The following is a 14,581-nucleotide window of genomic DNA, read 5'->3' as shown; positions in this document are numbered from 1 at the left end:
ACCTCCTGACACTGCACAGAGTTTTTATTACTACACCACAGTGGTACTCAACCTTTCAATCACAGCTATAAGCAGTCTGGAACGTCTAGGCAGACAACTTATTATAATATTTACTGACTGCACTGACGACATTAGGCTAACAGAATGGAAAGAGATTCCCAAAAGGATTCCCCTCTCAAATTGCACATACAGCAAGGAGACTGGTTTCTTGGTAGGTAAAAATGTTTTTAACTTTCTTTTTTAAAATAAACAACAGAACAAGAAATGCTCAATTTTTGAGGTTTTGCTTGGTTTGGTTTTTTAAACTAAAAACCAGAAAATTAAGGCATAAAGAAAACAGAAACTGCTGAAAAAACAAAGCAATGAACATGAGTTTATTAAAAAAAAAAAAAAAAAACCACAACAAAACACCTGAACAACAAGCTGATGTGCTTATTATCATCACAGCAAGCGAATAGAAAGCTAAATGTCAAGCATTACTACAGATATAGGTCAGCAATTTCTATTGTTAATGCCATTCAGCAGGTACCCATGGCAGGAGGTAAAGTCACAATTTCAGTTGCTTAAACCAAATCCACTTGTTTCACTCTTTTGCTAGTTTTCCACTGAATAAAACTGCTGCACACCAGAATTCATTTTAACCAAAGAAAAAAAGAAAGAAAGAAAAAAAACACACTTACCATTGTGATGAGAACTCTATATTTATCCAGCATTGCCTGGCTATCATGGCATCCTGCCAGCAACTGCCAAACCTCTGCCCTTAGCGCTTCTGGAACACCACTTTTCACCAGAGTAGATAATCCGTTTGGTCTCACAACAAGATTGTTATGCCTGAGAAACAGACAATCATTTGCTTATTATACTGTAACTACAGGAGTAGAAATCAAGATAAAACATATAAAAAGTTTTTAAGCTTTCCAACGCTATTCTGAAAAGTAGAGTCAGCAACTGCAACATAAACTTTTCTTCCACTTGTTATGCTAATTAGCATTTGTCAGATGGAAAGCAAAAATTCTGCAAGGATTTACAGTAAGAACCAGTGGCAAAGTGTAACGATACCCAAATTCTCTAGGTGTAGAGAAATAAATAAAAATTAAAACAATAAACAATTGCAGAAATTGAACTAAATAGGCTAACGAAGAACAATTTGAATTGAAAGAGAAAACTATGCCATTTGTGCAGACAATTCAATTTAAATAGTTATCCAACACACATGTTTAGCTTAGGTTAAGAAAAGGAAATTAAAAACAACCTAAGCTGTATAGAGAAATAAATTTTGGAAAACAAATAAAAGCCAGTTTTAAGAGTACTAACACGAAGACAGAAGTTCTGGTTTTGCACTTCATGCCAAGAGTATGTTGCAAGTCCCACAAAGCAGTAACACTTACACATACCTTGGTAAAATCTCACTATTCTGAATAAATCTGCCTATTTGTTTGAGCTGGTGTTTGACTATCTGTTTATACTCCCACCAAGAATGTAGGAAGACACCTGCAGGATGACTTTTTTTATTTTCCAACACTACATAATTAATCTTATAAAAGTTGGTATATAGAATTATGAAAAGGCCATATTCAGAGAGACTGAATACTAAAGATATGTTTTTTCAAAAATAATCCAGTCACTGAGTGCATACACTTAGGATAAAATCACTGCACATGCACAATATTGCAGAGCTTTCAGTCACAGATGTTTAAAAATCCTTTTCAAGATAATAGCGTTTACTGATCTACATTAAACCTCACTTTGACTTATTATGGCAATTTTCATAGCAATGCAGCAGGAAGACCACGTGAATTGATTCTTTATTCTTTCTAATGTAGAAAGTGCTTTGTTCTGTTATTGTTTTGACCATTGTTATGTTTTTCAACTCTGCTGGCAGGAGAATAGTGAGAGTGGCAGTTTAGCCAAATGCTAGCAAGCTGTGATTAAATTAAATAACCTGCAATTTGACCCTCGATTTTAAGTAAATGTTTAGAGTACTCATTCTTTGAAACAGGTCATTAAGATGTGAACAGTTTACCACTACTGTTTAAATTTAAAAGGTGCTCTAAATGAATTTTTACCTATATATATATATAATGCCTTGATTCCTTTAAATACAGTAATTATTTTAAATTTTAAATGTGTAGTACAATACAAGTAATTTCAAACTTTATCGTTCAGTTAGCCAAACTAAAACCCAACTAGTCCCTTTTCTCTTCTTCAGTACATTTTGCAGCAAGTCACATTAAACTAATGGTCTTGTGATGGGAAAAAGCTAGAAAGAAAAATCAATATTCACAGAAATATTAAAAGGACTACACGCTCTAAGCAGTAACAAAATTATGAGATGTCCATTCAGGAATAAATAAATAAAATACACCAGAAACTTAAAGCTCAAGTTGTGTGAAAATGAAGCATTCATAGCACACTTCAAATCAGTTTGGTTATTACAGGATTTGGTCATATGTGTTATATGAGAAATACAGAAGGCCTTCTCTGAGGACTTGGCAAGCAGATAAAATAAAATGAAGAGCTAAAAAGATACATTCCCATAGAAACGTAACAGGGAATTTTTCAGTGACACCAAGAAAACAATACAAATAGCTTATGGCAACAACTAACAGAGATGCAAATTCCATGCTGTAATACCATCCTTACTACTGAACATATTCACAATTGAGAATTCAACTTGCTACAGTACACCAGATTTTACTGGTATTGTCACATATTTAGACGGTTTTATGGTAGAGGTAATACTTTAGCAACATTAGTCCATGCAGTAAAGCATAACTCTGTTACTTCAATAGACAGCTTCTCAGTTTCTGAATGTACATTTGGGAAACAGCTTGATCATTAATAATCCTTGCTCTGTATTCTAGAGTAATGAACAAATATGCATTTTTCCTTCTTTGTGTAGAGGCCCAGGCACTTTGCATTCCTAGACACTTTCTGATACCTGCTTGTCTCAGACTGTAACAGAAACAAGCATAAAGTAAAAGCTTGTCTTATTTTAGTCTTATCCTTTGGCACATGGGAAAAAATGGGTCATTCATGGATACTGACATCTTTAATTTGTTAGAAAGTGCTGTAATTCTCCTGCACAAAATTCAAAGACATAATTTTAAAACATCAAAGAGCAAGGATACAGAACAGCGATGCATAGACTATGCTCCAACTTGACAAACAAATATTTATGATCAAAGACTGCTATTGACCATTAATACTTTAAAAAAAAAAAAAACAAACACACATCAGAAATAGTTAAGTACTCCGATAAACTAGCTCAGCTTGCAAGAACAACTTTAATGTTGAGGATGCAGTAAACAATAAAATAAATTTAAAGATATTCCATTACTTTCCAACTGTTTATTCTGCCTTCTTGGTAAATTATCTTATTCTTATTCCTGTTTGTATGTTTGAAGGAGACTCTTGGAGCAATGCTTCTGCTGAGTCAAGTCTGTTAGGTTACAGTGACATTTTAATGAAATGACAAGAAGCAATCTAAGTGCAAGAAATTTTTCATCTAAGAGACAAATCAGCACACCAGTTCTCCAAGTGGAAATGTTAATTTTTGTTTATTTAATTTTTTTTACAAGTGCTCAGATATTCTACTAGCATATGTTGCAGTTTTCAACACACTAGATTTTATTTCAATCTATTTTTAGTTTTCAAATTGTTAACATTTTTCATCTGTTACTCTTTCCCAGTTTTGTTCTTAAATTGTAACATAACACTATTCAAGAATTCAAGTATTTCATACACTTGAATTTATCTCAACAGGTAATATTGCTCTTAAAAAAAATGTTTGCTACTGCTAATCTTCAAGCTGGCTGGGATCTCCCATTTCTCATCCCATTTTTAACTCATTTTAACTAAGGTGTTTTAACTCAGAGAATCATTTAGTAGTTAAGTGCAGAAGATATGTTTGGGCTTCAAAATAGTTTACTCCAAAAGTCTTAAATGTTTTGCCTCATTGAATAACTTGAAGAAATAGTTGGTTACGTGAAACTTGAGAGAATGCGCTGTGGACGGTTCTCTACTTCAGCATGCTAGACAGGAGTCCAGATATTTCTCAAGGACAAAAGTTAAAACTAAAAGAATTGACCAACAGCTAAATTAAAAAAAAAAAAAAAATACAACCAACCAAAACCAAACCCTACAAAAAATGCTAGAAAATTAGCATCTTCCAACACAAATGCAATGCAGATTGAGACAAACCTGCCACACAGTTCTTTAAAGACTCAAGATGACCTTCCTCATTGGCCTTGGGGTGCCAGATATAAAACTGCAAACAATTTATAAACTCTCTCTTGGGATGTCCTTTAGGACACTCTTTGGAAAGTTTTACACAGCTCCAGAGCGGATCTGTTTACAGCCCTTTCAGGTGAGGAAAACACACTTGTCTATAGGGAATCAACTGGGTTCCACATTTTCCTCAGTAAGACTATTTGTACAATTATTCCATTAAATATTTGTGTTTGCCTAAAAAGATCTTTCATTAAGGCCAGAAACTTGGATGACAAAATAGTTAAAAACAAGCAGGAGGGATGGGTTCTGAAGGGAAGGGTTCCAGTAAGCTCAATAAAATCTTGTGATGTCTCATTTAGTAAACTTTGCATGAGATCTCCATTAAAGATGAGGTCAGCAGCAAGAGGCTGTGTTCCTCCAAAGCTACAAAGTAGTTCAGTAAAGGGAGGAATTGACCAAATAAATCCTTAACATGTTTTTCAGCTCTCTTTTCAGAGTTAGGAAAAGGAACCTTTGCCAATTGCAGATTAAGGGCTTCTGCTTATTTTTGTCTCAGGCAGCAGTAGCTATTACTTACATAGGGAAAACCAAATAAGTGGTTCTGGCATTTGCTAGTAGTATAAGGTCTCTCAGAGGTAGCAAACACAGACTTTTTCCTCTCTTGGCAAAGTATACACTGCTACTGAAGCACTTAATTAAAGTACAGAAATAACAATGTTGAGAACATACTCTAGGCTTACAAATATTCTTCATTTTACTCTCCAACAGAAACAGCTTCAGTGAGGGTAACAGTCTTTCTAGAATTCCTCTTCAAGTGCTTACATATAGCACATTAAAAAAAATAGAAACAAGAAAAAAAAAAAAGTGTTTCTAAACAAATTAATCCATTAAATATACTTCATACATACGTTGTGTATCTAAGCACAAATAGCTTAGATAGGACAGACTGGAGTTGCTCTGCCTTTTGTAAGTGCACTAAGAGGCACTGAGTTTCATGACAGCTTATCCAGTCCCAAGGAACACAGGTGGCCAGGAAGTTCTGCATTTGAAGACTCACATCTGCAGTGTGAGCATACACGGACGTATTCTCAAACACTGAACAAAACAAGATTTTTGCAGCCACTGTGCAAGAGACTTGTCAAATAACTATAAATTAAAATAAAGAAGATTTACCAGTCCCTTTTAAACTAGGTTTAATAAACACACTTTAATGTGTTTTGTAGTTTAGTTTTTTAACTGCGTAAGCTGAAGAATTTCAAATATCCTGCTCAAGAGCATACAGAATCATAAAACAAAGAAAAGGTTACTGTTTAAAATCTAAATTTAAGAAATGAAACATTACCATCTCCCCAGTAATTCTCCCCAGGAATACAAAATCTTCTCAGGACAATCCTTTGACACATCACCAGTGCCACTGGAGAGTTCATTATCACTCTCTGGAAGGAAAAAAAAAAAAAAAAAAAAAAGACAAAACAAGAAAACAAAAGCATGCACAGATTTACCAAAGAGAACAGACATTAGAGATGCATACATGTAGGTCTCAGACTAATTGTTCTCACTTATCAGTTTTAAAACCACAAAAATATATACAAAATATTAGTGGAACCATAAAGAATGTTCAGCAGACTTGACAAAACAAGTGTATTAATAAAGTTACCATAAAGTTCAAGAGAACAAGACTAGGGAATAATTCACAGCACTGTTACAGGAAAAAGGGCTGGGATCTAGAAAAGCATTATGTGAGGAAAAGATTCAAGGCTGTCAATTATCCATTTAATGAAATTTCACAATGCAGTATTATCTAGAAGTCGCATCCACTCCAGACTTCACATAAAGAGAACTCTCTTTTAAAACACAGTAGATAACGCTACTTCATTATGCTGCATCCCTTCCATGCCATTCTGCTCTCATGTGGCACTCTGATCTCAAGAAGCCTACTCAGAGCCACAAAATAATATTTTTTTAATGAAACAAGTTCATGGATGAGCAGTAAAAACACTGTGCCATTAAAGGTCATATTGCATAGAATACAAAAGAATGCTTCAAAGGACAAGAAACCTTGTAAGCATAAAGAATAAAACACTTATGGAGGAATATATGTCATTATCTTTTCTGATTTTGTTTATTAATCATATAATGTAAGCCTGGGATAGTGTGCTCAAATAACCATCCAACCCAAGTAACCATCCAATTTCCAAGTGTCTTATGGGTCTATGCAGCTGTCCACAGTAAGTTAAAAAGTCTAACTCTTTAGAGCAGCTCCACACGTGAACATGGTTTTGCAATTATTTGGACTTTTCCCAGTTTTATCTGAATAAAATACTGCTAAAAATTAAACGAGTAAATTTCAACACCATCAAACATTGACAGGGCTCCAATTCTCAGCATCTTTACTATGAAACACAGCGACAGCCCCATTATCCTCTGAGGCCTCTGAAGCTACAGACAGCTTAGATGTTAGAGTGTCTCCAAGGTTGTTCTTTCCTATGAACTGAGCTGTCACAAGAAGCTAAAATTAAACAAAAAAGGAGGACCAAAGCTATATCCGCTCCCAAAATACCTTAGATACTGTCTTCAACACAGCTTAGTCACATTCGGTTGCTGACCTAATATCTTTAATTCCTCAGGTACATTAAACACTTCAACTCCAACTTTGTGTAGACAACAGTAGTAGTTCAGGTAGAGGAGGATCTTCAGTACTTATACGATTATCCTCTTAAATCTTCATCCTTGTCATTCTCATTTCAGTTACACATTTCTAATTTATAGTCTCAGCAATTGTCAAATACAAGTTGTCACTAAAAATACCATCAGTGCTTGAATTTGACAATGAACCATGAGGACAAAGACAGCATATGCTGTATTTCAAGGACAATTAACAGGAAAAATGCTGCCCTGAGAGAAGCATATCAGAAATCTCTTTGTACTTCAAATTGAATATTAGATTAGCGAAATCCTCTAGCTTGGAACCTGTATGTACAGCTTTACAGGCCCCAAAATACAGACCAACCTGCATTTAAATACTTCCCCTTTGAATTTAAAAACAAACAAACAAAAAAAACCAACAAAACCCTACCCACACTCATCATAAATCTATAGAAAACTTGATTTTAAGGTTTCCCAATCTTTTGCATACATTCACTAGATCTAAAGATATGAAGATCTAAAACTCCCAAATTTATCATTTTAACTAACATTTGATATAATTATAAAAAGTTTCCCAGTAACCATAGGAACCCATTAAGTTCCAGTGGAAGAAATGTATTTGAAGACTCAACTTTCCTTTCATTTTAAAATTCCAAAAAATATTGCAAAGGAAAATTTCCTCGCTTACCACCCAGACCTCATAATATCTAAAAAAAAGTGAAATTAAAGCAATTAAATGCATTACATTTTTTAAATTCTCTCCTCTCCTGATTTGCCTAACCAGATCAAAGAGATCGATTCTAAATGCAGCCCTTATACTTCCCACGGAAACAAGGAAAAACAATTTTGAGGAAACCTTCTCTAGACTGAGTACATCAGCCATTCAGAGACACAAGGTATATGTTAATGATACCGGTACATATCAAGAATCTCAAGAAACCTGGCTCACGCCAGAAATTTATCATAAACCACAATTTCAGAAAGGTTTCACACATTCAAGGTAAAGACAATTCAGCACAAAATTCTGAAAGGAGAGATTTGAATTACTTTGGAGAGACTGAAGAACTACAGTGCATCTCTACAAGAGCTACTGCTGAAAATATACACAAGCAAATCTTGCAGTCTGAAACAAAATCTGATAAAGATGAATAAAATCCCCAAACAGACCCAAATATTTAAAAATTAATACTTTCAGGAACAAAGCACACTAGTTGTTACCTGATCCAAACCTGACCTTGCCAAGGAATACCAACATCAGACAACAGAAACAAACCCCTTATTTTCTCACTACACTAGTATTCCATGCAAAATTCTTCGAAGTTCTTAAGGAGATCAGTGTTACATATCATACGTATTCCAGCAAGATACATCACAAAGCTACAGTGCTTCAGCCTTGAAAATTCTTTCATCTGGAAGGCTTAACAGTATTTGGAATGTATTATTCAGTTATATGTCAGAAAATCACAGGCCTTAATTAGAAATGCCATATGCTCCCTTTCAAAAGATACTAACGTCAAACTTCAAAATAGAACAGGGCAAAGGATAGAGAATAAACAGCTTTAAAAATGTCTACTTTGTTTCCACTCTAAAGACTATTAACATATTCTAACCTGTGTAAGCATTTAGGTATAAATTAAGGGGGAAAAAAAGAGAGGCTGTGGGAGGGATATTTAACTGTAGATGTTCTTCTCCGAAGTGTACTTGTATACATTTTCCTCCACATTCTATAGCAGCTATAAACCAGCAGCATTAGCCAGACCATGATTTTATCCACCCTTATTCTGCTGGGAATGCCACAGATTGCTTCTGCTAGATGTACTGTATACTCCTCTCCTTTATTTGCCCTAACCTCTCAGAGCCATTCAACTGGACAATAAAATTGATGCCTCATCAGAGTAAGAGGAGGATGGCAGACATCTCGAGGGAGCAAACCTGAGGGGCTAGGCTGTAAATGTGCGTACACAAAAATAGCCTTTAAGAATACTTACAGATAACAGTAAGCCTCTCGGGTTTTTTGTTTGTTTGTTTTGAATTGCCTTTTATTTCACAAAAAACTCAACTTTGTAGATGCCTCATGAACCAATTCCCTCAACTCAGTCTCTGTTTAAAGCAAGCCTGAAGGATCGCACTTCCACAGTGAGCATCGCGCTGCATGGCATCAGCATAGAATCATAGAATACTCTGGGCTAGAAGAGACCTCTGGAGATCATCTAGTCCAACCTCCTACTCAAAGCAGCTCTAGCTGGATCGGGTCTCTCAGGGACCTGAGTTGGAGGGTAGTTTTGAACACCTTCAAGAAAGGAGATTATAGAATCTCTCTGGACAACCTGTTCCACTACTTGACCACGCTCATGGTTTAAAAACAAAGAAGCCAACCAACCCATCAAAACCATCCTTTCATCTAACCGGAATTTCCCAGATTCCACAAAACCATCCTTTCATCTAAACAGAATTTCCCAGGTTCCAACTTGTGTCTGGTGTCTCTCAGCCTGGTGAAAGAGTCTGGCTGCATCTCCAAGTCCTCTGATATAGTAGTTGTAGACAGCAGTAAGATTCTCCTCTGTACATTTCCTTCTCCAGCCTGAACCAAGCCAAATTCCCTCAACCCCTCATTGTACATTGTGTGCTCCTGTCATCTCCCCAGCTCAGTGGCCTCCACTGGGCTTGCTCCAGTGTGTCAATGTCTGTCTTGTAGCAGGGAGTCCAAAACTGGAGAAAAAAAAAAAAAAAAACACCTCCAAACACAGTCTCACAAGTGCTGAAAAGAGGGGATGGTTCGCTTCCCCAGATCTGCCGGCTAGACACCTGCTAATAGAGTCCAGGGTGTGCTTCGCTGCCTTTGCTGTGAGGGTACAATTGCTGACCCGTTTTCAACTTTTTGCCTGCTGGGATCTTCAGGTACTTTTCTGCAAAAGGCACTTTTTATCTGGGTAGCATCTAGACTGTCTTGTCACATGGGGTTATTCTGTCATGAATACAGGACTTTGCACTTGCCTTTGTTGAACTTCATGAGGTTCCTGCCAGTGCACTTCTCCGGTATGTCCAGGTCCCTCTGAGTAGGAGCCCTGCCCTCCAGCATTACTGACCACTCCCCCCAATCTGCTGTTGTCCACAAACCTGCTGAGGGTGCACTCAGTCCCATCATGCACATGATTAATAAAGATATTTAACAGCACTGATCCCAATAATGATCCCTGAAAGATACCACTACTTGCTGGCTGCCAGCTGGACTTTGTGCCATTGATTGATTCTTTCATCTCAGCAGTCCAGCCATCCTTCCAACCATATTATTTTTCACTTATCCAGTTCCTATCTCATTGACTTAATGATAAAGACACTATGGGACACAGTGTTGGAGTCCTTGCTAAAATCAAGGTATACAGCATCCACGGCCCATCCTTTGTCAACAGCACAGGTCACATTGTCACAGAAAGTAATGAGGTTGGTCACAATGACTTTCCTTTCATAAATCTATGCTGGCTGTTCCCAATGACCTTATTTGTCTTTCACATGTTTAGAAACTCCTTTTGGGAGGATTTGCTCCATGACCAGTCCCATAGACTGAAGTTAGACTGACCTGAAACTTCCTTCTGGCCCAATGACACTTGCTTTTCTTCTTTTGGACATTTGCCATTTGCATGAGATAAATATGGAAGCACGTACAGATATCACTCAGGCTGGGGAAGAACATCTGGATGACAGATTTTGCATATAGTCTGTTTTGTCAGTATACCTATAGACAAACGTGTAAAAAGCCGTCTCTCAAAAATCTGTAGGGGCATGCAAGAAGAAACTAAAGAAAGCATCGAACTGAAAAGACTGGCAGCCTATTGGATATACATAATTTTGTGCCTGCTCCATTTAGAAACACTCATTACATAAATTATTTATTATTTGAGCAGACTTTTCAGAATAAGGCACAGAGAGTTGTATTTTAAGTGGCCCAGGACTAACTTTTATTACGTAACAATATTGACTAGACTCGATTATAACTCTCTCTCGCTCTTTCGAAAAACAGACTGCAACTTGCAGAAGTATGACTGTTGGTATGAAAGACCTCTTAGCACTTTAGCAGCACCTTTAGCAAAATAAACTATGGCTCATTATTCTTGGTAACCAATAATTTAGAAAATGCTTTTCAAAGTATCCAATCTTCCATGTAGCAGACACACCTCCTTGGATTTCGTCTGATCTATGATAGCCTGAAAGGCTGTTTTTAGTGGAAAACAAATAAAACTTTCAGAATTAAAATTAACTTTGATATGTAAAGGCAATAAGGTTATTTTGGGTTGGCGAGTGCACGTTTGGTTTTTTTGTTTGTTTGTTTTTTATAATAAGGTGCCACACAAGACCACTCTATGCAGTAAAATGGCTGTACACATTTGGAGCATGGTAAAACCATGAGAGTCTGACTATCTCCCAAGAAAGCAAAAGAGTGATTAAGATGAGCCTTATGAGACAGCTCCACTAGGTTATCCAAGTTCTTACTTTTTAACTTGACTAAAGAGAACACAGGTCTTGATCATACAGTCCCCTGCAGATATTCATCTAACCTAATGTTACAAAACCTTCAGTTACCTCCCTAAGCAGTTCATTCCAAGGACTTCATTATTGTTACTCTATGGACTATACCTGTCATTTCAAACCTAATTCTTTCTACTTGCAATTTATACCAATTACCTTTTTCTCCTAAACAATTTTAGCACATCTCACTTCCCCCCCCCCCCCCAAAAAAAAAATTAAAGTCTTTGGTTTTATTAATTTATCAAAGGACAGATTCTCCAGATTTCCACTCATTTCTGATTTTTTCCTCCTATATTTTTTCTTGATGAGAGGTGTTGAAACAAAATACCGAGGCAGCAAGTGTTCAAAAAAAAAGAATTACACACACAGTAATTCTTTATTATCAGCAAATATGCCACAGGAAAAAAAAAAAAAAAAAAAAACATAGAGACAAAATCTTGGCCTCTTCTTCACTCTCATTTACTGTGGTAGTGCAAGGCTTTTGAGCCCACAAATAAAGAACATGGAGCACCTTTGGAGAATAACTCTAATATTCACAGCAGCACTGACAAGTTGTGCAAAGACTGTAACAAAACTCTGTGAGAAACCAACTCAGAAAAAAAATCAAATAGCAGAGATGTTCCTCTCTCTAATAAGGTAATTAACAGACTCTTTCGAACACAAGTAATCAACTGTGTTTATTGGTATTTTCCATTTTTGGCTTGAGGAAATAGATTCCGTTCAAGATCTCTTACCTCCACTTCTGTTGACATGAGCATTAAATATGCTGGAATGTTTTTCATCTTCCTGTTTTTACAGTGAAAGAGGATTTTTTTTTTTTGGTTTCGGGTGTTTTTTTTTTTTTTAATGGGCCTTTCTTTGCATCTTCCTTTAAAAGTTTTCCTTTACACAATACTCCCCTTATCCACGTTTAACACCAATTATATAGCTACAGAACTACTTTTCCAATAGATTCAGATCACCTCAAATATGACAATGCCTTAGAAGTGAAACTCATTTTTCAGTTAACAAAAAAGGCAAATAAGGCAGAAAACTATACTGTTGTTTCACAGAGTTCAAGCATAGAAGTAAGTCAGTGAAGTACATCCTAAAATGAGTAGAAATGCATGAATATAGCAGATAAAAATCAACAGGTGGGATTTGAGCACTGAAGTGATGAAGAAAAAAGGATTTTTAATGAGTTTTAATTGAGAAGCTGTTACAAATGAAATACAGAGTAGGTGGAACTGAAAAATAATATAGTTGAACCAGCCTGAAGGAGAGGGAAATTAGGTCATGAAGATAGGTGGGAAAAGAATTTGAATACTTCAAAAATGAGAAGTTTGATTTTTATGTAGGAGAAGAACAAAAATGAAGGGGGAGATGAAGTTGGCAGCATATTATCAGGGCAACAAGATATAGACGTTACTGACATGGAATCATTCCACACATACTAGATAAAAGAGGATCGTGAGAAAGGCCACAAAAAAAAGCAAGTTTCCATTTATAAGGTAACAGGAAATTATGTAGCATGAACTATAGTTTTACCAGGAAAGATAAGAGTGAAACAAAGTTTAAGTCATGAAATTCATTCTAATATTAAATAAGGTAGATTTTCAGAAAGGTCCAACTTTTCAGTGCATTACAAACTGTTTTGACGAAGACAGAAAGATTGCAAAATGCCTTCCAAATGATATCTTTATGAAATTACAATCCTCAGTATGTTTTCTAATTTAGAGGGAAGAGCAATAATCAGGAGCAGAAAAATATGGATTTATGAATATGAACAAAAATAGATTTTATTAAATTCTGCTCATAAGAATCTTCTGCTTTTATGCAAGTTAGATAATTAACTTGAAGAAAAAATAATTTGGCAGCTACTGGAGTACATATATAGAGAGTAAAAACAAAAAAAAGAAAGATACCTGAATTCTTTACTAAATGCAAACTAGTAATAGCAAAAAATACTATTTTTGTTCTTATTCCTTTTTATGATTTGTAAGATACACAATTTTCACTTAGAATCATTCAAGCAAAAGCTAATGCTGTCAAATCTCAAAATTTTGACTACCTTGCAAGCAGTTTGCAAACTTAATTACTTCTCTTTGTAACCGAAAATCTGGATCCCAAAGCCCTTCCATTTGATAAACACTGAACGAGGGTGGAACAGCATGGGATTGGACGATGTCTGTTTTTCAGTCGCTGCATACAACAACGATTTTCACAGGCTATAAAGAAGGCCGTGCAAAATCTCTCAAAGGACACACATTTCTACTTTGAAACAATCCTGTTAGTTGTGTGAAATAGCTAACCAAACTGACTTCTTTTTTCAGTTCAACAAAAATTTCTGCATTTAAAAACATATCTCAATTCTATGTCATACAGTTTTCTACACAGGCCCTGTATTTCTGTTATATTAAAAAAGAATCATTTAAAAACAACAACAAAAGACCACAAAAATAAGCCTTAACTGTGCATCTAAATCTGAGTGTAGAAACATGTGCAAAGAGATGATTCTACCCTTGTGTAGTGAACATACAAGTGGGCCACCATGACATATCTAAATTTGATGTACAAATGCTTAAAGCTGAATAAAAGAAAGGAGAAAAATTATCACTTCGGTTCAGTAGTTTTGCTCCCACACAGATGACAAAGCCAACTAAATGCTGCACAGTAGAGGTATTCTTGTAAATATAAACATCTTCCACATGCACTGTGCTGTCTGAAAATTGACAGGTTTGAGAACACACAAGAAAAATCAAATTTGAGATGCTGTCACAATTCTAAGGGAATGCAATTCTTTACTCTGCATTAGTAATTTACAAATTTGTAGATTAGTATCTACTGCCATATTTGATATAATCAAATGCTAAACAAAAAAAATCACCATTATAAACACAAAAATTATATATTGCCTGCCATTTACTTAAAGTGCCAAGGCAGTATACAAGGCACTTTAATTATAAAATACTTCACAAAATACCAGAAAGCTAATGACCAAAACTAAAACCACAAGAATCTCACTTTGAGGTTAACAATTATTAGTAAAAAGCCGGGGGAACTGTTTGTTGAGAAAAGTCTTTTTCATCATCTTTATATAAAGGTGGTTAAATAAGGTAATTTTTTCAATGATATGAAATGTGAAATTATATGGGCATAGTAGTGGCAGCTTGAGGCCACACAAAACTATGGCACTCAC

The 14,581-nt window shown here is 35.6% G+C and overlaps 1 protein-coding gene across 1 annotated transcript in view; it reads right to left on the bottom strand.

The window, feature by feature from the left end:
* Nucleotides 1-584: 584 nt before the first annotated feature.
* Nucleotides 585-14,581, bottom strand: part of LOC309672788 (rab GTPase-activating protein 1-like) — a 62,700-nt gene continuing 48,703 nt past the window's right edge. Inside the window, exons 12-13 of the mRNA XM_082484383.1 lie at nt 5,576-5,669; nt 585-831 (exon numbers count right to left, since the gene is read on the bottom strand). Coding sequence (XP_082340509.1) covers nt 633-831; nt 5,576-5,669 — 293 coding nt within the window. The 3' untranslated portion in view covers nt 585-632. The remainder of the gene's footprint in view (nt 832-5,575; nt 5,670-14,581) is intronic.

This window comes from Vanellus vanellus, assembly GCF_965231255.1.
Source record: "Vanellus vanellus genome assembly, chromosome: 5".
Taxonomy (NCBI): domain Eukaryota; kingdom Metazoa; phylum Chordata; class Aves; order Charadriiformes; family Charadriidae; genus Vanellus; species Vanellus vanellus.
The sequence above is the reverse complement of the archived record's forward strand: the minus strand, read 5'-3'. Positions and strand labels throughout refer to the sequence as shown.